The 23,088-nt window shown below is 44.9% G+C and overlaps 1 protein-coding gene across 7 annotated transcripts in view; it reads right to left on the bottom strand.

The window, feature by feature from the left end:
* PDE9A (phosphodiesterase 9A) overlaps window positions 1-23,088 on the bottom strand; it is a 49,800-nt gene that overhangs the window by 5,814 nt on the left and 20,898 nt on the right. The window contains exons 1-11 of one of the 7 annotated variants that reach the window (XM_018083979.2): window positions 22,620-22,688; window positions 22,415-22,543; window positions 20,755-20,809; window positions 19,839-19,909; window positions 15,625-15,709; window positions 11,238-11,319; window positions 8,921-8,995; window positions 5,839-5,925; window positions 2,622-2,726; window positions 1,498-1,580; window positions 447-603 (exon numbers count right to left, since the gene is read on the bottom strand). In XM_018083979.2, the coding sequence (XP_017939468.1) occupies window positions 447-603; window positions 1,498-1,580; window positions 2,622-2,726; window positions 5,839-5,925; window positions 8,921-8,995; window positions 11,238-11,319; window positions 15,625-15,709; window positions 19,839-19,860 (696 nt within the window). In that variant the 5' untranslated portion in view covers window positions 19,861-19,909; window positions 20,755-20,809; window positions 22,415-22,543; window positions 22,620-22,688. Of the gene's footprint in view, window positions 1-446; window positions 604-1,497; window positions 1,581-2,621; window positions 2,727-5,838; window positions 5,926-8,920; window positions 8,996-11,237; window positions 11,320-15,624; window positions 15,710-19,838; window positions 19,910-20,754; window positions 20,810-22,089; window positions 22,204-22,414; window positions 22,699-23,088 lie in introns of those variants that run through there. The other 6 variants (XM_018083978.2, XM_018083981.2, XM_029964721.1 and 3 more) reach the window with 6 other exon arrangements.

Below are 23,088 nucleotides of genomic sequence, written 5' to 3'. Positions count from 1 at the left end.
GCCGTAATGGGAATTGTAGCATTGTTCACTGTCTCAGAGCTAACTGTGAAGACTCCCAGTCCACCAGACCCTCTTCCAACAGTACAAGTGCTCTGCTTTGCCCACTTTGTAGCCATTAATAAAATGTTCCCTTGAAGCATAAACTTCTACCATGACAGCTTAATCATTCCCCAGCCAGAGCTAATTGGCTCCTTCAAATAATATAAATATCTCCCCCCAAAATGTCATAGGCTTTAATAGTCAGGATGTACTCATTATTTCTCAGCAAGACATCCCAGGGAGTGCTGCTGCAGAAATTTTCCAAGAACCCCTCTTGGATCCTTCCAGTGTGAGGGGCTTTTTTCTGTCCTACCCCGTAGGGAGAGCGATTCACTCGCGGGGAAGTCCGTGCGTGTTTGCACCTTCAGGGACAGTTTGCACAGCCCAGACGGGAGCAGAATTCCTACCTGTCTTATCTGTTTGAATTGGTCCTGGTCGACATTGGAGAAGATGTTGTATTCCGGCTGGGAAATGATCTGGAAAGCCACGGCACAGTGGTGGTTCTCCAGCGGGGAGATGTCGTTGTAGCGCACGGCGAGCTCGGTCCGCGCGTTTATCTGGTAGCTGACGTGGAGAGAAACAGTGAGGACTCCTGCAGACACACACCAGCTGCTCTAAACCACGCTGCTTTCTTTCATTTACATCCTTTTCAAGGCTTATTCAACTAGCTGCAGTTTGGTTTTTTTGACTGTTGGTGCTAAATCAGATTTTTAGAGAAAATAGATATTACTTTAATATCATCTCAGGCACTAATTCCCCCACAGGGTTGGTTGTTGGTTTTTTTTTTTTCCTTCTTTAAATTTTACCAAATCTCTGTAGTTTAAAATGACATGGAAAAAAAATCCAGAAGGAACTGTCTGGGCTCCATTCAACCCCCACTAATATCAAATTGAGAGATTCCCACTGATCCCAGTCAGAATTGGGTTCTGCCTTTATTTAATGAATCGTTACAAATAAATTAGATTCTCCCTCTCTTTTTCACACACACGTACACGCACACAAAAGTGTGTGTGTGGGGCAACAACAATAATTTCCTCACATGATAATAAATAGAATGATATGACTTCATGATTTATAATCATGAAATAATGCATAAGTTAAATCCCCCTTTGCGTTTTAGTGTCATTATTCCGTTATAATGATTTATATCTCTCTAAACATCTGTAAAGTATTTTTTTTTCATTTGTTTTCTCAGGAAAACAAGGGGGCAAGCGCTGGAAGAAATCTGAAAAATCATTTTCCTTACAGAGCCAAGGACAGCTGGCAACCCCAACCCAGACCCGAGCTTGCTGCACGAAGCTCTGCCTTGGCCCACGTGTGAATGAACAGGAGGGCCTTGGGGAAAGGTCACGGCCAGCTGAAGCTGTGAGAAGGAAAACCTGATCTGCCAAAAAATGCCAACTGGTATTACCTTCCCAATAAATTTTAAAGGGGAGAGAAAGCAAGAGACAGACTTACGTGTTGTTATAGCCTGGATGGTCCAAGTCATGGCACACTGCTGCAGTCATGAGAATCAAGATGTCAATCTGGGAAAATTTCTCCTGTGAAATACAAAACATTAATGTAGTACTGTGATTTCTACTTCCCCTCTCATAATAAATGAAAAGAAGTATAAAATCCCCTTTATTTACTCTTTAGAGAAATGCAAATCTGAGCAAAGAGAAGTATTTTTCCATAGATGAATTTACTCCAGCCAAGAAAGAGAATTCTGTCTTCCCTTCCAGTAAAAATGACTCAGATTTGCCTTTGTTGCATTAAATAACAGCAGCTCAGAGAAGGCAATTTTCTTGAAACTTGCTATTACTGCAGAGATCATATGAAAGCACTGAGATATTAGAACAGTCTCTTACAAGTTATTTGAGCACCCTGATTAGTTAAGGGAGGGCTGGAGGGTGGCTCAGTTGCCATTGTGTTCTGCATTAATTAAAGTCAGGAGAAGAGTGAGAAAAATTAAATGTTGTGTTCCCACAGCTTCTGAATAGGATGAACTTCCACTAAAGCAAGATTTTCTTCATATTCCTACTGGCAGGAAAACAGATTTAACCCAGTAACTGAGGTGTTTAACTGCGGAGAAGAAAAGGGGGAATATAACTGAATAAAAGCAGTTTTGTACTGCTTTTATTATATTAAATTTTATTATTTTATTTTTTAAATTTTTAAATTTTATTATTTTATTTTATTAAATTAATATATGAACGTAGGTTATCCAGACAATGATATTAATTGATGCCTATAGTCTGGGACAAAGTACAGGCTGAATGTGAATCCTGCATACAGTGCACGCCAGGAATTATTTGCAGGAGCTCATCCAGGTGCAAGCACACATGTGGAGAACATTCTGTGTCCCAGATGAAGACCATACCCACAGGCCATAATTCATTAGGCTTTGGGATCTGATTCCTGGATGTTTCATGCTATCAGAGAGTCAAAAGAGCTTCAGTGTACAAACTGGGGATATCCAGGAGGTGAATTTAGCTTCCCAGCAGTCTCAGAAAGCTGTGTAGGTGCTTGGGGTCTGGAATGGGATGGATGAGTGGGCCCCACAATGGAAATGGGGTGATGCTGTTGAGGTGGGGTCATACCTGGAGTCTGCAGAGCGAGATCATGCTGTACATCATCTGGGTCACGCAGAAGCAGTGCCGGAAATTGTGGAAGGGGTTGTTTCTGTAATTGTCATGAATACACAGCTGCAGAGAGAGGGAACGAAGCAGTCAGGGACAGGAGAGCTGTTTCCCAGCCACCCTGGAATCACTGTATATCCCTAGAGGAGCCCTGTGGAGCCCAGTAGTCTTTTCTGCTTAGGACAGAGTGACAGCACAAGGCCCTCTGACACACTCTGCCTTCCTGGGGGGGAGGGGGAGAGATTTCTGTGTTTCCAGAATTATTCAGCAGGTAAAGCTCACAGCAAATTCTCTCTCATACCATCAGGCAATGGGTAAACATCCCAGCACAGCTGTAATGGCACCTCAGTTCTCAGACAGGACTCTATTCTCTTGTGCTGAATTTGTATTTCAAAGTGTGTGGTGGCTAAATGGTGACTTTGGGGAGTGTGAAGAACTCAGAGCACATCCCCATTCCCCTCTTTTGCTGAGTGCAAACTGCAGCTCTGAAATCCTGAAGGCTGAAATGGGGTTGTTACTTCATCTGCAAATGCTCAGAGGTGGCACTTTGGGGACGTGTTGCTTGGCAAAGTGAAGATGTGAATGCACTCACTGTAGCACCCCTACACCTGTGTGGATTTCCTAAGCCAGGCAGCACAGGAGAGATTTAGCTTTTATGGGCTCATAGGGCTGATTGTTGTGTGGTTTAACTTTCTACAGATCCTGGCTCTGTGCTCTCATTCCATAGGCAAGGTGAAGCCTGTCTTTCCCTCTGTCCTCGCTACTGTCAACCAGGCTGGCTGAGTGAAGCTGGCACAGCTGGGTTAACACATGGCACAGTCACTATTCCAATGCTCTGGATAGCCTTTGGTATCCTGTTCCACACAAAAAAGACAAGCACTGGCAGGACTGCTGGACCCTGCTGCTGAATCCTCTGTAGCCTGGACCCTAGAGAGCCCTTATGCACATGCTTCAGGTACTGAGCCTGACTCAATGTCATGGGCAGAATTCCTGTCCCTTCTCCAGTTAATACTGAATTTACTTCAAGAGTCCTCATACCCCACCAGTATCAAACCCTTTAACCTTGGATCTGCCTTCTAGCAAGCCTCAAAGCTCTGGATTAGATCAAGAGAACTGTGGGGTTTCACTGTTTATTTAATATTTGGGGGCTTTGTTGCAAATGCTGTTCAGATTATCCTGCAGCAAGGTTTTTAGAAATTTATTTTAAAATGAATAACTAATGGCACAGGATGGTTGGCAGCCAGGCTCACAGGTGGTGGGCAATATCTCACAGCCTCCATATGGACACCCTGGCTGTGCTCAGGCACTGCACAACACTGCATGGGTGTAATGTACACATCCAGCACTGGAGCCCAGGGCATCCCAGGGGACTCCTGACTCAGAGCACTGAAGGGATGGAGTGACTGGGCTGTATTAGTCATCCTTTCCTCCTCTTTCTGGCACATTTCTGTAGCCAGTGGATGTGAGAGCAAAAAAGCAAGTGTAGGCACAAGGTGGCTTTTTCCAACCCACTTAAGTTCACACTGATGCTGTTGCCTAAAATCAAGGCATCGATGCCCATAGTGTGCCTGGGGAAGTATCATAGCTGGAAGAAGAGTCCTTGGGGCTTTTTTTAATCATCTTTCTTTCTGCAAAGCTAGTGTTTAAGAAAGGGAACCTCATCCCATTTCTACCTTCGTAGAAAATACACAATAAACCCCCCTTGTTGTTCAGAAAGAATCTGTCTTGAATGCTGGTGGTAACAAATTACTTGGAGACACAAGCTAAAGGGAGCTGCCTGCAGTAATGCGTGTGGGTGGCGTGTTGATGCATGTTGACATATCACCTTGTTTCCCATGTTTTCAGGCTGTGAAACAGGAGGAGGAGATTTTCTGTTTTATCTACTCTGTGCCAGCCTTGTTTGTATTTGGTTTCATCCCACCCCTTCTGTTCAGCTGCTTTCTAAGACCGACAACACCGAGCTTTCCACTTGTCCTTCTCTGGGGAGATATTTCCTACATCTTGATCATTTTTTTTTGTGTCTCCTCTGAGGTAGTCATACTATTTCTCTAAAAAGGCTTCACCAGTGCTAGGCATAAATGTCAGGTGAGCCTTATGCCTTCTGTGGTGACATTTTATCCCTTATTCCAGACCCTGCTCAGCCCTGTGCCTGGTTGGCTTCACCCTGCAGCAGGACACCAAGCAGTGAGAGCCACTGGTGCTTCCTGCTCTTGCTGTGCTTCAACATGTGATGAACCCAGTGTTTCCTTTGTGTTTTCTAGCCACTCTCTGAATTTGTGGAATTTCTTCAGGCCTTTCTGGGAGTCTACATCCATCATGTAAAACAGTGCCCTCTATTCCGTGCAAACTCTCCGGGTAATTAGAAGAGATTAACGAGATGTAGGTCTTCACTACAGGACTGGTATGAAACATCTGTGTAATGAACTTCCCACCGTGATGTTTTTAATTATTATCTCAATCAATTTGTCAGACAGAGAGGGGTAAGTTTCAGTAGTTATAATTCTTCAGGCTATCCCTGGATCCTTTTTAAACAATGGATTAACGGATAAAATATTTCCTGTTCTACAGTTCTATAGGAACGTGATTTTTTTTTTCTAAGAAAGACAATATATTCTTCATCTTTTTAGCAAATGCTTTCTTATGCTCTTCCTTGTACCTGAAAACTTACTGATTTTTAAATATTCCAGTGTTTCTTCCTTAGACATCTCACTTTTGGTATTATCTCATCTTTATCACATCTTGCATCTCTGCAACATTCTCAACATTAAAGGCTGAAGCAAAGGAAGTTATTTAGCTTCTCAGCAATTCCTTTCCTTCCTGGCCTGCTCTTTTGCTCCCTGTGATTTAGTACATCTAAAGATTATTGGCTTTTTTTGCCCGTATCTGATGACACTTGTCTTGCTTCCATTTGCAGGAGGTACCAAGAGCATTCAGCAGAAATTAGTTGCTGTCAGTAAATGAAAACTCAGCAAACGAATGCAAAACAATTTAAAAAAAAAAAGTCATCTGTGACCACAAGAATGCAAACATTTTCTGAAGTACTTAAATGTTAAGAATTTGTGTAGACTGACTGCTATCAGTGGAATTACTCATGTGAGTGAAGGTAATTCCACGGCCAAATGTCTCATCTATTGATTTTTGAACGTGAAAAATTGCATATATAATTTGAAATACTTACCAACCACCTCTTCAACGTGATAGGATTGATGTTGAAGTCTTTTACCAGCCCGAGGTCGTGGTACATGTGTTCCAAACAGCTCAGCATCTGCAGCCAGGAACAGACAGGTTATGGCCTTGGTAAATATCCCTTTATGATACACTGCAAAGTGAATTTCCTCCTTGCCAGCATCGAATAATTGCAGAGCCCTCTCGTTACGATGAAAGAAGGATGTTCAAAGGTTTCATGATGAAAGACAGTGCAAGAGGGGAGACAGAGAGGGCCTGAAAGCTTTTTGAAGCAGGCATATTGCTGTTGACTTGGTAGATTTTGTGCAGGGCTTTGAATCACACCAGCACTCTTCAGTAATTTAGCAATTCCTGCTCAGGAAAAAGCGTTACCATTTTTCTAACTCAGCTGGGATATGTTCTAACGCTCAGTGAAATCAATGGGAGCTTTTCCACTGACTCCAAAGGCTTTGGCTGTACAGAAATGGATCAAGCCCTAGCTGGATAGAAAAATGACAGCAGAAAATAAGAGGTCCTTAAAGAAACATTTATTCTAGGCATGTGACAATACCATCTTTCTTTATGGTTTCTTGTCCTAATTCCACTATCTTAGCTCAGATCTCTTATTTAACGAAAGATCTCCTGTTATAACCCTATAAAATTGCAGCAGTTTTGTGACCGTTCCCCCTAGTCTGTAACTAGGAATCCCAATAGTTGAAATGCACAGGCAGGCAGCTCTTTTGAGGCAACATCTGCTCTGCAGGAGAAAAGGGGACGCAGGCAATTTAGCACCACCATTCCCGTTTAGTCATCTGGGCTTGAATGTATTGGAAAAAAAGATATTGATAATCCCAAGTGTTTGGGCATTTAACAGCAGCCACCAGTCAGAAACGGAACAGGCTTCCAGGAATTCAGGAGTTTGTGTGTCTGCATTTCCATTTCTAAAGGCTAAATCTGCAGGGGATGAAATGTAGCCATTGTATTAGAAAATGCGGTTCTTAGGCTGTAAAGCCATCCAGGAGTTTCCAACATGATGAATATAATGTCACAAATACAGCCCTGGAGATATTTTTTGAGTTAGTTTTCCATTTTCTTAAAAACTCACCAGAAAAATGATTTAATCTAATGAAACTTTATATTTATCCAGGGAATAAACATAATTCATGGGGTTACAAGTGGGCTGACTTTGAGTCATCCAAACAGGAAGAGACTTTCCTGCAAGACCTGAGGGACAGTGTCACAAACTGAATTTTGCTCAGATCACATGGACAGCATTTTGCTGAAGATCCCCTTGTCCTATTCCCAGGTAGAATATATGTTTTGCAATAGTTTCATAAAAGACTTTATGAGACAATAAACTTGATCCAGAAGGGCTGAATTATCCTCAGAAACACCTATATCCCCCCAAGAGAGCTTTGGGTGAGTGACAAGGTGACTCTAAGTCCCAAAGCTCTTGCCCCTGAACACATGAGAATCTCAGTTTTCATTTTTAGCTTTCTTGATGAGCAGCAAAAGCTTGAATAAGGGACTTTTTTAAGGCTTGAAAGTGAGAGGGCATTTGAGAAAGAGAACACAGGGTTTTTGCTGCATAGCTCTGTTTACTGAGATGCTGCAGAGCACATTATTCATTTGCTTACAGATGATTATGGTTTATGACCTGCCTGTCCCACACGTAGGCAAATGCTCATTGCTAAACAAGCAATTGAAATATTGACAGAATTGAAATGTTCTCTGTAAATACAAACCAGAGCTAAAAGGGTGAGATAAACCCCTATGGTGCTCAGCTCAGCAGAGCTTGTGTGGAGTCTTATTTTTGAGCAGCACTCCTCCTTGCAGGGCATGCCTAATCCCCATGCCCTCTTGTTAGCCTCCTTCATGCCTCCATATAGTGTTTTCTAGTACTCTGAATGAGTTACTGTGCTAAAATATTATCCCTCAGCACTCAAGAATCCGTGGATAATGGTTTTTGTTTCTCCTTATTCTTTCTTAATAGTCAGGACAATGAGCCAACAGTGTTATGGTCCACCTGTCAGAGTGTAATTCCTTCTTGCTGCAAAGACCTGACAGGAGTTTAAAAGCTAGGGGCAAGGCAGATGCATGGCCTTGGTACAGAGAAAAGGGGCTGGAGAGGGGGCAGGGGCTGCAGAGCACCTCTGACCACACGAGGGAAGCTCTGCCAGCCTCTGCAAATGGGAGATGGACCTCAAGCCATCTTGAGTCCTTCTCTTGTTCTACCAGACAGAGGAAATATCCTGAAGGGAATATGATATTCCTGTGGATGCAGTATGGGGTGTTTTTTTCCTTGTCATGTTGGACTACAGGTGCTGAGCCAGAGTGACTCTTGTATGCACAACATCCAGTTGAGAAGGTGATTAAGGAGACTGGTGCTGGGATTGCTGCTGGAACCACCCAAGCCTCCCCTTGGGAAAAACCCAGCACTGAGTTTTTCCTGAGGGAGATTTGATTATATTTGCTGAACCCGAATTTACATAAACTGTCCCTTCTTAGTATCCTTCTCCTTCATGTGTCTACAGAGGTTTGCACAGAACGTCCTGCAACACAAGTGATGGACCATGAATAATACCAGTAGCAGTAACAAAAAGAAGAAAATGAAGCAAAAAGAAAATGCTAATTGGCCGTGCAGACAGCTTTGCAACCTCTTCAGAACACACTTCAGTGTGATTCACACCCCTTGGCTGAAGGGGTGTGAATCAATGCCTGAACCTCTGCCTGCTGCCTTATTGATTTGAGTGGAGTTATTGATGATGTGCTTAAGCACACACTTCGCTAGGGATTGATTTGTTCAGATAAAATGGCATGAGAGAACTCATGTGTCAGTAATAATAGTGCATCAGTTGTGGGACATCACTAGGAAGGGACTAAATTAAAAATAAAGAGGAATCAGGATATGATAATCAGTATAATCTGCCTTGCATCTGTTAGGAAAAACTACTGTACATAGTTTGTGTGACATGAAAATAAAAGAAGTATAGAGAGTAGGCAGCAGAAAAGGGGGAAAGCACTGCAGACTGTCTCTCTTCTGGCCTTGTTGATTCTCAGAAAGTTAACTAAGCCAGCTAACGAGGCATCCCTACCTCGTTGGGCTCCCACAGCCAGACGTCAAAGGTTGGTTTCCGAAGTGCTTCGATGGTCTCCTGGGACAGCATGTACTGCAGACAAAAAGGCACTTGGCATAAGTAGGGCTGTCCCTGGCATGGGACCTGCTCTTGGAATGTCTCTGGGAATCACGGGGTTCCTTTTACGAGGGGTTTAGCCCATATTTCCCAAGGATGTCTCCCAACTGTCTCCCCTCTTCCCATCCAACCCTCCCCACCCTTCCCACCAGCTGCTCATGGTCACGCCAGGATGTCCATGCCTGATGGATGGAGATCCTTCTAGAGCAGAGAGGTGCAGGGTTTGGGAAAAAAGGGAGGAGAGCAGAGAGGTGTTACGGACAGGGAAGTGAGTAAATCCAGCATGGTAATATAAAAGACACAGATCCATCCCTGTCTGCACTGGTTCTGCTGCCTGCAGAGCACGTCTGGTTCTGCTGCCTGCATCCAGTTATGGCTGGATGGTGTGAGGTGTCTCTGCTTACAGTGTTAAATTAGCTGGTGGGTATGATATATTTATTTTCAGATGATTTATGCTCTCGTTTTGAGTGTTTTTTTCGAGAACGCCCACAGTTTCAAATTGGTTGTCAGCCTGAAAGATTCGAGTGATTTTTTATCATTACGCTCAGAAGCTTAAAACAAAATCAAGCTCATTCACCAGTTACAATTGCATACAAAATGAAAACAAGGAACATGGAGGGTTAAAAGACATGGGGAGATCAGGGCTCCACCATTCATCTTTCCAAGACTCCATTCATCAGAGTCATTCTGGGACTCAAAAACCTTGTGGCTTTGATTGTGCCATTTACCATGGCTGTCCCTAGTTTGGGATTATTGTCCCGAGAGGGTGAATGACGTTTTCTGAGCCAACAAATTTTTTGGTGCTTAATCCTAGGAGGAACATCTCTGAAGATCAGTTTTCCTTCTTGAGAAGGCAAGTCTTGCTTTTGCCTATATAATGTGCATTCATTGTGACGTTCTGCAAGAAAACTGCAAGTTAGCAGTACAGATTTGTTGCTGTGTACAAGATGTAAGTGTCATAGTGACATCTCCCTTCAGTGTACTCACTGCTCCCCAGACTCACTGGCACGGGACAAATCCAGCACCTGACAACTGATGACAAATTTTGCAAATCTCTCCAAACAGAACCCAAACTTCTAAACCCAAAATTCCCGTGAGTTTTGGTCTAGGGGTAGTACAAAAATACAAACTAACTGTTGTCAGTTCAAGATCCTAATATCAGAGCAGTACATCAAGGTTTGATCTGATATATATACTTATCCAGGGGAAAAAAAAAATCTGATTTAGAACTGATATGTTTTGTGAAATCGTGTGTTAGTGTCAGGAGCACAAGCCTCTCGGGCAAAAGTTAATTAAAAGAAATATAAGTCCCATGGTCTTTGCTTCAGAGACCTGGAGGTCACTTTTGCCAGACAGAGCAGAATAAACAGCAGAATTTACAGCCTGTTGCTCTGTAAGGCTCTGAAGGCCAATATGCAAGGATTCATGTCCATGTCACACACCTGCATCACACGAGGATTTCAGAGTGGCTGAGCCAGCTTTGATGTGTGCAAGCCCATGGTTCAACTATGATTTGCACACGTGTGAGCTGGTGTTTTGTCAAGCTGTGACCTGGGCACTGAGCAGACACAACCTGGCAGCTTTGAATAACTCCTGGGGGCAAAGGCTGCTGGTGCTGGGACCAAAAATCCTGTGTTCTTCATGGTTTCAACCTCATTCATCACTCTGGATTTGTACTTGTACTTGCCCAGGAGACATTTTTCTTCCAGTGTTACTGTTTTCTCCAGCAAATACACTAACTCATTTTCACAGGGACAATGAATCATTCCGGAGAGAATCCAATGTCGCATTTTCTCTTTGTTTCCCTGGGTGAAGCATCCCCATAAATTACTTTTTAAATTAAAAAATAATCCATTAGGAGAGAACAGGAAGGAGCACTACTTTCAATTAGAGTACAACATTGTAGGGTTTTTTTGATTGTTGCTATGAGCGTGGAGAATAAACAAATATAAACCAGACAAAGGAGCGTTAAATGTTGACGAATGCAAAATGTTCATTAACATTTCAAACACTAATGAGCCTTCAAGTATTAAAGACTACTGAGGATTGAACTTTAAGTCACTGCAGGCAACTGACAGCTCACAGGGGTTTTGGATCAGGCTTTTGGATTTAGAGTAACTAGGAGATAATGGGTAGGGAGTTATGCACTGAAAAGCAGAGCTTGTCAGGATGGCAACCATGTAGTAGGATTTTGGGAAGAGGAAGCAGTGAGTGGTACCTTTGGGTAGGATGGTACATCCCTTCGGGGAACCGGTCTCTTGTTTTCATCCAAAAAGCTGTACTTGCAGGGACAGTTAGTCCTGAAATGAAATATTCATCTCTTTGCATTTTGGGAACGGAAACACAGTGCCTTGAAAAACGCTGGAAGTACTCTAGTCTCTCAGTAGGCATCTCAGAGAATTACCCCACTCCCCAACCTCTCCCTTTCTAATGTGGTGCTGCTCAAATGCTTTAAAAGTGTGATCCTCTTTAGAATTTTCTTCCCTTGTGCAACACCTCTGTTGTCCCCTCTCCATCTATTTGCATTCAAGGGAGGAGGGTCTGTGTATCCATGGATACTCAATCACTTCTATTGAAACCAAGTAACTTTCAGTGCTGTCCATGGCAGGCATCCTTCTCCAAGGCTGGTAGAGCCCTACCAGGGACCATGCTGGGTATGGACACTGGCTCACCTGTGCTTATTTACTAGTGCAGGCACCCACTGAGCCTTATTGCAACCCAGCTCCAGGACTTGTGAAAGCTTGGGTAACACCATCCATTTTGATGGAATGACCATCTTGCCTGCTGCCTTTCATGTGGGACAACAGCAGTGAGGCACAGACTTGGCAGACACGTCTGCTTGGCTCCCCAGTCCTGGAGGAAAGGAGTCACTGCCAGAAATTACAGGTAATTAACACTTGCCTGGTTATTAACACCAGCACCCACTGTCAGTTAGCTTTTCTTCCGTCCTCTGCATATTGAAAAGCCAAGCTGAGCAGAGGATCAGGGGAGACCTCATCACTCTCTACAACTCCCTGAAAGGAGGTTGTAGCAGGGTGGGAGTCGGGCTCTTCTCACAGGTAACAAGTCACAGGAGGAAATGGCCTCAAGCTGCAGCAGGGGTGGTTCAGGTTGGGCATCAGGAAGAATTTTTTCATCAAAAGGATTGTCAAGTATTGGAAGGGGTTGCCCGGGGAGGTGGTGGAGTCCCCATCCCTGGAGGTGTTCAAGGAACGACTAGGTGTGGCACTCAGTGCTCTGGTCTAGTTGACAAGGTGGTGATTGGTCAAAGGTTGGACTTGATGACCTTGGGGGTCTTTTCCAACCTAAATGATTCTGTGATTCTGTAACTGGTGGTGGGAGACGCCCAACATCCTTAGAGCCTTCAAGAACATCGAGGTGCTGCGCTGCAGTAGGAGAGCAGTTTCTCTCCTTACAGCCACAATACTTTAACACAGCATGTGTTTCCCAGGTATTTGTTCACATGGGCTTTATTAACTCTCCTGTGAGGCCAATCTGCTTGCCTTTTGCAGTTATAGAATCATGGAATGGTTTGGGTTGGAAGGGACCTTAAAGATCATCTACTTCCAAATTCCCTGCCATGGGCAGGGATGCCATTTACTAGATCAGGTTGCTCAGGGCCACATCCAACCCAGCCTCAGACAGTTCCAGAGATCTATCCCCGAAGTTCTAACATTTGGATTATCCTTTCTCATTTTTCAAGCCTCCTGCCAAAGGAAGCAAAAAGAACCCCCCCAAAAGAAGCCAAGCAAAGCATTCCGCTAACTTTATTTGTCCCTTTTATGACTATTTCATATATTCTGTATTACACCTCTTTTTAGTGCTTCTCTCCTCTGTTGGGAGTTGGTCCATGTGTCTTTTCTTAACATTGATGTCTGCTGTAATTTCTGGTGGCAGTGTCTGAATTCTGTGAAAGTTGTGTCATCTTACAGTTCATGGTGGTCAGCTGACTTCAACCAGCTGCCTTTTCCTGCCCTGTTTAAGGAGATTCTCAGTTGGTGAAAAGCTGTCTTAATCGTTTCTAAAGCTGTTTCCTCAAAACTCCACTGTGTGGGGTATTAGTTGGATAAAAATATTGAAATTGGGGCATTCCTTGCCCTAATTGGAGCTGACTACCAGGGTTAGCTGAGGGTCAGCCAAATATCTCTAATTCCCAGCTGTAGCGAGATATTGGAGCCTTCATCCCAGCACACTGGGGAACACACCAGAGCCAGGATGCATCAGACCTTTACAAATGTAAAACTGTATCTGCAAATGATCATGATTTTAAATGACACTATAATGCTATTAGCATCTGCCAGTGGAGAGTGCAAAAGGCAGACAAGCAGAAAGAAAGCAATTTGAGGGGATGCAAACGAGGTTGCTCTGCTCTTCCGAAGAGGAGAGATGCACAACTCACTGTGCACGATGACTTTTATAAACCCGGCTGTTCAACCTTACTCTGTCATTTGGTAACAGCAAATATAGGAACAGGTAAACATACAGGAATACAGCTGTGTCCACTCTGATGTCACTGAAGGAATAGATGCACTCACACATATTGATGAACATTAATTAAATTCGGATGTGATCCCTGATTGCAGCTGCAGTGCGTTATCTAGCAAATGACACTGTACAGGGGATGACAAGTCTAAATAGGAGCAAATACATTTCCACTTGCCCTGGGACGCCTCTGTTCCCCTACTTATCTCATGCCAAGGGGAGAGAGCTTGCTCAGCTTTCTCTGATGTGAAGCATCCCTAGGCTGGCGTCACTTTAGGCCAGTGGCATGGCTCCTGTGGAGTTAAGGTAGCTTGGGAATAGGGATCCACAGCTCATTCCCATCCTGCTGCTGCTTGGAGACCCAAACCCTTAGGGTACAGGTAATCCTGGACAGAATTCTGGGCAAGGAGGAGAAGCTTCTGTGCAGCTGGGAGGAGGAAGACCCAGCTCCAGGTAACCAAGAGGAGCTGTGACAGGCAGCTGCCATAATGATGTGACACAGAGTGACTCAGAGCAGAGCGAGCTGGGCTCCTGCTTCAGCAAAACCAGCTGTGCAGTGTGAGCTCAGAGCAAGCCAGTGTGGGTGTCTGTGCCCAGAAATACCTGCTGATGAGCTCCACACCCATTTTTACCACAGCTTCCCAGCCTCACGCCCCATGCTGGTCTCTGGCTTTCGTCATATCTCACTCTGAGCCCTTGGCGAAGACCACACCCCAGCTGGAGCCAGCTGCACTGGGAACAGGTAGCACTCCCCATTCTGCCTTTTCTTGGTAACAGATTACTGTTTATACTACAAAACATAGACTGCAAGGTGACAAGACCTGAAAAACGAATGAATCATGGCTGCTGAGACAGTCTCGTACTTCCCGAAGTGTGTGGTGGCAACTCAGCGAACACAAAGTTGCCATTACTTCTGGTTTTGGTCTTAATTTTCTATCCACCTGTGCATCACTGTGCTCTTAAGTGCAGCTCTCCCAGCTCCCTACAACAGCTGAAGGAAGGACAAGTGGACACATGCCTTATTCCCATCACTGCCAGCACATATCAGCACACGTGTTTCGCGTCTGCTGCCAACCCGAGCTCTGAGTTTTCTGACGAGATTTCCTCACACGCCTCAACAAGAGATGGTGCAAGTCACAGGGCGAGCTGCAATCCGCCCTGCTGGTATAAATCTGGGGCAGACCTGGGGTTAATAATGTTACTCTGCGTTTATGCTAATATGACAGCTGAATTTGGCCTCAGACTTAATGGGAATGTATTATTGTTGTGCCTCCTGACATGTCTGGATAACAACATTTATAAAAGCGAGTGATTATAAAGTCCGAATCTTTTAGTGAATCTCCTACTACCCTCAATAGGAAACAGTTTTGATTAAAGGTCAGAGAGTTTGACCCCAGATGAAGAAAATGAGAGAGGCTGTCAAGACAGCATATTTCCATTTGCTGAGAAAAATCCTCCTCAGCCACATTTTGAGGAACATGGTGTATCCCTCCTCAGCAACCTTCCCAGAAGTATTCCTAATCTCACAGTGACAATTTGTTTGTCCTAATGGGATATTTCAGTGACACAGGGGGGCACTTTCCAGCAGAGAACACGTACTGTACAAAATGCAATTTTTTTCTGCTGGTGTTTTAATTACAGTGAAACCAAGCTTCACAATCACCGTGAGCCCCTGAATTAGAAAGCAAATTCCCAATTTCTTGTTGAATTTGAAATGGATGATTTATAATAGCATGAGATCATAATTAGAAGAGCTGCTACATATTTATTTGGTATTTTCCCAGAACATATTGGAGTGTTAGCTGGTTCTCAACCAAACGCTGCACTGAACAGAAGTTCTTTTCCCATTCCCTCTCTCCCAGTAAATCTGGATGAAGAATTCCCACTCTGTGAAAAATAGCTGTTGCAAAACCTTTCTCTCTGTTCCCATGGCCCAAGCTAATTTAACTGATGAATGGCTATAGATCTTCAAATGTTAAATTAAAGCCACTGTCCTTAATGATTATCAGTTTCCTCGCTCTTTTACTTCTAAGCCCAGAAGGTAACTCAATTCTGCGGAAATGTTGCATTCGGGTTTGAAACCAGATCCTTATTTCTGTGGTCAAGTCCAAAGCAGAACTTACCTGCTGCTTCTTGCTGCCATTTCCTCCCTCATCTTTTTAATGTCGCGCTTGCATTTCTCAATCTCCACCACTTTCAGGCCTTCCACTGTCAACAAAGGAAAACAACAGGGGTGTTACCATGGCAAAAGTCGCGGGATCTCTTTTCAAAGAGCTTTAAACAGTGGGGTTATCCAGTGAGCCAGCAAGCCCTTACAGACTGCCTTGGTTCTCACACATGCAGGTGCTGCCAAAGCGATATATCTTGGAAACCCACAGGAATTCTCCGCTGCCAATTTAGTTAATAGCCACAGTATTTTTAATTCACAGAATGGCTACAACGTCTCAGCTTTTCCAGGATTGCTAGCAGCAGCCGGCTGTTCTGGTGCCTTCACTTCTCTGCTGTAGAACACGAATCAAAGGAAATCCTGAGCAAAAAACCCCTCCCGCGATGGGATGATAAGCGCAGGCAGACACGTCCCAGTAGGATTAGAATTCCCATTAAGAAATAAGGTTTTAATTTGAAAGTTCACGCAGAGCATTGAGGAGCTCTGGGCTGCGTTGCTAGATACAGAAAAAAACAAAGTGAGAATGCGGGAGGGAGAGAAAAAAGCTGAAAAGTTTTGCTCTAATGATTGATTTCTCTCTCCTTTTTTTTTTTTTTTTTTTTTTTTTTAGGTATTGAAAACCTGTCACTTTGTTTTGCCGATCAATTTTGTAATCAAAGGTTGCTTCTGCATGCGGCTCAAAAATCCTATATTTCCCTTCTGTACGTAACTGTGAGAGCCACAAGGCAAAAAGTTTGATTGCCTGTTTATGCAGCACACACTTTATTGTAGCCACGAGAACCCAACTCAGTGTGAGTATGGGTATTCTCCCTTTTCTTTCCCCCTCAGCTGGAGTATCACTGTGCTCAAGGACATAACACAGCACCATTTATTACGTATATGTCATTCATATGCACTCATTTCACAGCTCATTTGTTTACTGGACTCACTGTTTGCATGGACAAGCTGTGGTTCAGGGAACTCCAGGGAATGTGCAATCGGACAATCAGTATTCAGTAACCTTCTTGGAAAATCACAGTCTGAATCACACTTATCTGGAGAGCAGCATGTAAGTGATAAAAACCTGCCTTGAAGGGCACAACTCTGTAGATAAGCAGAGACCTGAGTTTTGTTTTTGTTTTGCCAGTAACAGCAAAGGTTGCTGTTGGAACTGGGAAAGGGGAAAGAGATGTGTATGAACCAAGCCCAAAATACTAGGAGAGGAAAGGGAAAGGGGTTTGATTTATGCTTGTTTAAAGGAATACACTCTGTTTAAAAATCCCATGTACAAATTTATATTTTTTTGCCTATCATTGTTACAAGCAATTTCTCTGGGTGATCACAATGTGATGACACAGGTAAGTTGCTGTCCTGCTTGTTCAAGATTTTTGTTCTGGCTACCTGGCTGCACTTTTCTGGGGTACTTTGTTCAACTGCTGATGATCAGCTCCAGCTAAGCCACAGGCCCCTTGCTGCTGTGTGCCACCTTGGTTCAATGATCCAGGAGAAATTCATGGGTATCCCATTTGCCAAGCAGTCTAAATGGTGTCTGGTGCCTGTTTGAAGCAGTGGGAGCAAAGCAGAGTTACCAGAGTGACAGGGAATTGGGGCAGGCAACTGCAGGGAGGAGTCCTGGTGCAAAATGGCAGCCCTGAGGATTTTTTCGTGTTGCATCTCCTTGGTTTTCATCCCAAGCCTCTCCAGGGGAGCAGAGAATTTACATAATTATTTTCTTAAGGTAGATGTGAGATGCTTACAAATTGCAAAGGGCTTTTGCCAGCTTCCTTATTCATGTGTGGGCTGCTGTGCAAACACTGGAGCAGAGTGAGTGAAGCCACGGGACAAAGTATTCCCAGTGCTTGCTCGGCGTGGACTCATTTTCCAAGGGGAAGTGACAAGCTTTAGCTGGGATTTAAAAATCAGTTAAAGAATTTGGCTCCTTGAAAACACATCTCTGACGTGGTCTCTAGGCAGGAATGGGAAGGAAGCTGAGAACATTCCATGTGAGGTGCAGATGTAGCGCTGTCATGAGCACTTATCCCCACACACACGTCCCCTCTGGGGAAGAAATCCTGGAGATCACATGTGAAAGTGGTGGAAAAGGGATCTCTGAAGGAGGCAGGAGTAAAGGCAAAATAAAAGCACGATTCTTTTCACATTTGGCTTGCAAATGATAAATGGCCTTGTCATGTGCACTGATTAAGGGGCCATTATATTATTCTGCAGCAAGAAATACCTTCTGAAAAGACCCTGTGCTGTCTAAATAAATCCTTGGGCTGAATCCAGCAATGAAACATGGCTCTTAAAGCAACCTCTGGGAGCCCAGCTCGAGCAGGGAGGTTGGACACTCCCTTTCTCCCACAGTTTTGCTTTTTAGACACGACAGCCAGGGATTCTTTCAGAACGCTGCAGATTTAGCCCCATTGCAAACTCTGGAAGTCCAATTTCAAGCAGATGGGTGCACTTGTAGACTTGCAACCTGGGGAGCTCCTTCCTTCCCACAGGCTGAGCCTGCTGGAGCTGGGACTGGGAGTGCTCAGGGAATCTGGCAGCAGATTGGTACATCAGATGCTAATTCCATCAGCAGAGAGAACCCTCGTTTGGGGACCAGGGAATTCAGTTCACCTGCATGGCACAGCAGCTCCAGGTAGGCTGCCTTCCCTAAACGAGCAATAAATTGCTGGAGTGTGCACGTGCACAAGTTTTCCCTGCTGGCAGTGTCACGAAGTCCTTCCTTATCTCCCTCCACTGCCTTGGGCTGCCAATGCTGAAGGGCAGCATGTGTACCAGGGATCCCAGGGGATCACCAGGGGTCAAAAGCAGCCCTTATCTGGCTGGGATGGTTGCTTCCCTGTGCTGCCAAGGAGATAGAAATACCCACAGGAACATTTGCCTCATTTGCTCTAGTCCATGGCATTTAGCTCTGAGCACTGGAGCTGGTCAGAAGTTTCATTGAAAATGCAGAGTGACTGAGCTAATTTCTCTCCCCCCCCCCCTCCACCCTCTTTTGGATAAAAGAATAAATCAGTGGAGCCCTGGGAAAAACAGCAGCCAAACAGACAGGAGGAATTCCTAATCAGGCTTTCTGCTGGGTGTAGGCACACTGCAGGCTACCCCCTCCATGGACATCCCACAGCACCAGGAGCCTGAGGCTGGGCTGGCTACAGGGAGAGGTTCCCCTGCAGCTGCTCTTCGAAGAAGGACATTTTTTCCCTCTCCCTGCTGACAAAAGCATCAGTCTCACTGAGCAGCTGCAGGGTCAAGGTACCTTCTGGTCGGGGGAAGTTTCAGGAAAACAACTTCTTCCATGAACCAGAAACTTTTTCTTCTTTTTCTTTCTTTTTTTTTTTTTTTTCCCAGCCAGCTCTAGTGGGAAAGTGCTTTCTGCAGCTGCAGTGCTGGGAAAGGCTCTGCCCACTCCTGACTCCAGTGCTGTGCATCTGCAAGGATGTGGCCTTTGGAATCGAAATGGTGCTGGGTGACAGTGCCTTATTCACACCCCTTCCCCGCCTCTCTGAGACCTATGTTAGGCATAATATACTGAAAAGAACTCAGATGATACACAGGGAGGGGGGGGGAAACCAAATGAAAAACCAGAATAGGAGCTCTTTGACCAGGTGAATTTAACTTGGTTGTCGCACAGTAACAACGCGGTCGTGTTACGATGCAAGTATCCGACTGTGAGGGAAGGAGGGCAGTGGTGTTACCCCTGGAATTGCAGACCAATTGCCCCAGTGAGTGCTTTTAGGGACCACGAAGTGTGTGTGTAGAGGGATGGAGGGTCACTGCTGGGTGCAGGGAGGTGACAGGAAGCTGGGTCAGGGGGGACATGGGAGGACAGACCAGGGGGCTGGGATGTGGAAGATGGGGAGGTGGGCAATGGAGACCTTCTGCCACAGGGACATGGGAACACGTGGCCCTGGGCCCAGACATCAGCAGAGGGCTCGGGAGCCCCTCAAAGGGGAGGCTGGGAGGTGATCTGGACACTGGACACCAGCCATCCCACCCTGTCCTCACCGTGCCACCACAGGCTCCCACCATCCCCACGCCTCATCCCACGCTGGCCTGCAGACTTTTGGGCTCAATTGGGCCAAATTATGAGGGATTAGGAAAACAGAGGGGGCTGTGATTATAGCAGAGGTGATTCTGAGGCACCGGTTCCCACTGCAATAGGAATAAAGGGACACTCACATTCAACCTTTTTCTCCAGCATTGCCAAGTGATTAGCTACTTCCGTTTTCAGCTCATTGATTTTAAAAACCCTGAAAAGAAAACCCTCATGTATTAATGTTATACATTTAGTGCTGCACCTACCCTAGGTACTAAAGGACTTCTGCTAGAAATGCCTATATTTTTTCAGAGGATGGGGTCTTCCCAACCATGGCTGCCACAAGGAACAGCAAATTTTCCATGGAAATGCTAACATTTGGGCAGAAAATACACCCGGGTTTAATTTGCAGAAAAATTAACAGCCAATGATCTTTTTATGGCCCTGGGAATGTACTGTGGCTCTGCAACACTTCATCACCCCCTCTCTCAGCAGTGAGTTGCCATTGTAACCCCCCAGGGAAGCAAAGTTAAATTGATAATGCTTCGTCTAACAGCAGCGTCTTGGTGTCTGCACGCTCTGAAGCCCTCCTCCTCTCCTCCTTTTGAGTTACACTGGTGATTTGCTGAGCTGTGGTGGGATTGATCTGTCTTATTGAAACCAGCTGGAATGAAATAAGCAGCTGTACAGATGTTGAGAAATCCTCTCGGAGGAGGGACATTTTTGGGTGATAAAGGGGAAAACGAAACAAATCAGATTATTCGACTGTTCAATGAATGAGCATTTCTTTTGCTTCCTAAGAGGGAAGGAGCACAAGAAGAATATTTATATTTCCTACTTCATCTCCTTTTCAGATCAAAGATAATCACCAAAATCACTTTTGGTTTAAGCTACTGTATTGCTGTCAGCAGGAAATAACACGTGTCCCAGACCTAAATTTGGCAGACAGAGTGGGATTTGAAAGAGGTCTTAAATGCCCCTCTGCCTCCTGTGAAAATTTCACTTCAGGCTGATAAAAGAAATAGCATTTTAAATTAATAATGATGTTCAACTTCTTACCTCGAGAACTGCTCTGCAATCTGTCCCAGTAAATTCTGGAACAATTCTTCTTTCTCTGAAAAAAATCAGAGGGAGGCATAATAGAAAAACAGAGGAGAAAGGATGCCCTCAGCTCCCCTGCAATGTGGTGTCCCCAGGCTTCCAGCTCTGGTGGTGAGGCATTTTGCCAAAAAATTGCTCTGGTCCTTTGAACAGTGACAGGGCTTGGGAATGACTCCTTATCTCACCTGCAGATTACAGTCAAGGGCTCTGGGTCCCTGAGAGCTGGCTTTCTTTAAGACAGCACTCTTTGGATAGGAGGCACCTTTCACATTTCTTGGGGGGAACACCCAGAATCGCTGTCCAGGTTTGAAAGGTCTGGCTCACAATTACTGCCCCTACACCATCAGCACACTGTGACAGAGTGCCCACTAACAACGCTACAGTTCATGAACACAAAACAAAAAATATCCAGATTGCCTTTTAGTTTTACGCTGGGACATTATTTTGGCGCAAATTCACGAGGATCAAGCTGCTATGCATTAACTTCAGACAAACATGAGATGACAAAGTGACTGTCCTTTAAGAAGGAGGTCCACCCTTCCTGGTTTGTGGGATGGACACAGCAGGGTACAAGTTTCTCAACCCCTTTCCCTTGAGAACATAGCTGGGACGGAGCTGCCACAGGGATCCTGTCAGGATCTCATTGCTTCCTGAGCTACTGCGGCAGTGGCCACACTGGGAACGCTCGTGCCAGCAGTTCCCCACCTCCCACTGCCAAATCCAGCTCTCAGGCTCTTCAGCTGGCTCAGGGGAAGCCCCAGCCTCTTCCCAAGACAATCACAGGACTGCAATCACTAACACAGGGAAAATCAAACAAGCCCTTAAAACAGGACTCTAGATTTCGAGCGACAGTACACTTTAGGAAGGAAGACGTAAGACAGTGATGTTTTCCCACCTTTCAGTGTGTCCACACTGTGTTCACACGGACGGGGGGAAGTATAAATCACCTTTGCTGAACTGTGAGCTGCTCTTTTGGGATTGCTCCCCCTTTCCCCCACCAGCTAACGCAAACTGCACTGTGCTGCAGTCATTCCCGTTCCTGCACTGGGGCTGTACTCTTAGTTTCTCGTGCCCAAGGAGAGGAAATGCTGAATGCACTCATATACAGCTCGCAGATTACAGAACACCCATTTATACCCCACTCAGAAATACCCTGATGGCATTTCTGCAGCTACTTCATGCCCTTCCCCGAGGGAACACGACGCCTCACAAGCACAATCACCCAGGCAAAACACATCAGACAGAAATACAGCCCAGCATTTACAATGTATTTCTAAATAATAGCTCTTGTACCTGTTGAAAGGATTTGCAATTCTGCAGGTATTAGAGGTGTCAGAAACACTTGTCAAGAGCATTCATACTGCTGGTCAAAACAATTTGGCTGTTACCCCTGTGTCTCTAAACTGGAGCAAGCAATCTGTGCTCTGCAAGTCTCAGATCTAATTCCCTCTTTTTTTTTCTTTCTTTTGCTGTGATCCAGCTCCCAGTGGAGCGGCTAGCAGAGCAAAGGAAGAGATTAGTTCTCTTCACAGAGACCCATTTTTCGGTTTTCCCACAAAACCCAAGCGCTAAAACAAAGCAAATGCCTTGTCCTATTTAAGGCAGGAGGAAAACTTACCGTGTGCTGCACCTGGGATGGCACCCGAGTCAGACAGTGAAAATAAGTGGAGAAACCCGTGTTCCTCTCACTCCAGTGCTGCTCAGCCCTCTGACAGTGGCTGTAGCGTGCCAGAGACTGACAAGTTCCCTATAAACACCGTTCCAGTAAAAAAAAAACCAACCCAACAATCTTACTTTCACTCCCTCCCCCTGTCAAAACTCACTTGGAGTACTAGGAAATTCTCATCCAGGGAACAGTCAGCTGCAATCTGATGTTTATGGATGTAATAAAAGACTTTCAAAATGAAGATGTATGTTTTTATAACCCTAGGGTGCAGTAAAGATATATGACTAAGAGTGGCAGTTCATCTCATCTTAAAGAGACAAAGATCCATTTCTCTGCCCTGTTCCTTTCTGAGGGGGAGACCTCTGGTAACCCCTGTTTCTGAAGGAAATGAGACGTGGTTCCAAGATCGTGTAGTCTCACTTGTCCCCTCCTTTGCAGAACAGGAGGGTTACGTGTGCTTTTACGCTCTTTATTACCCTCTGCCTTCTTTTTTTTATACATCTGGGCAGGGCTGATAGCCCAGGTGCACACAGATACCTTTTCCCTCAGCTTCTTCATTTCTTTTGCTGTGATTCCCTCTGTGAAAAGGAAATCCTACTGCATGTAGCTTGGGTACCTTGCCCAGG

Source organism: Manacus vitellinus, unplaced genomic scaffold (genome assembly GCF_001715985.3).
Source record: "Manacus vitellinus isolate BGI_N305 unplaced genomic scaffold, ASM171598v3 scaffold_7_pilon, whole genome shotgun sequence".
NCBI classification, from domain to species: Eukaryota; Metazoa; Chordata; class Aves; order Passeriformes; family Pipridae; genus Manacus; species Manacus vitellinus.
This window is presented reverse-complemented; position numbering and strand designations above follow the sequence as displayed.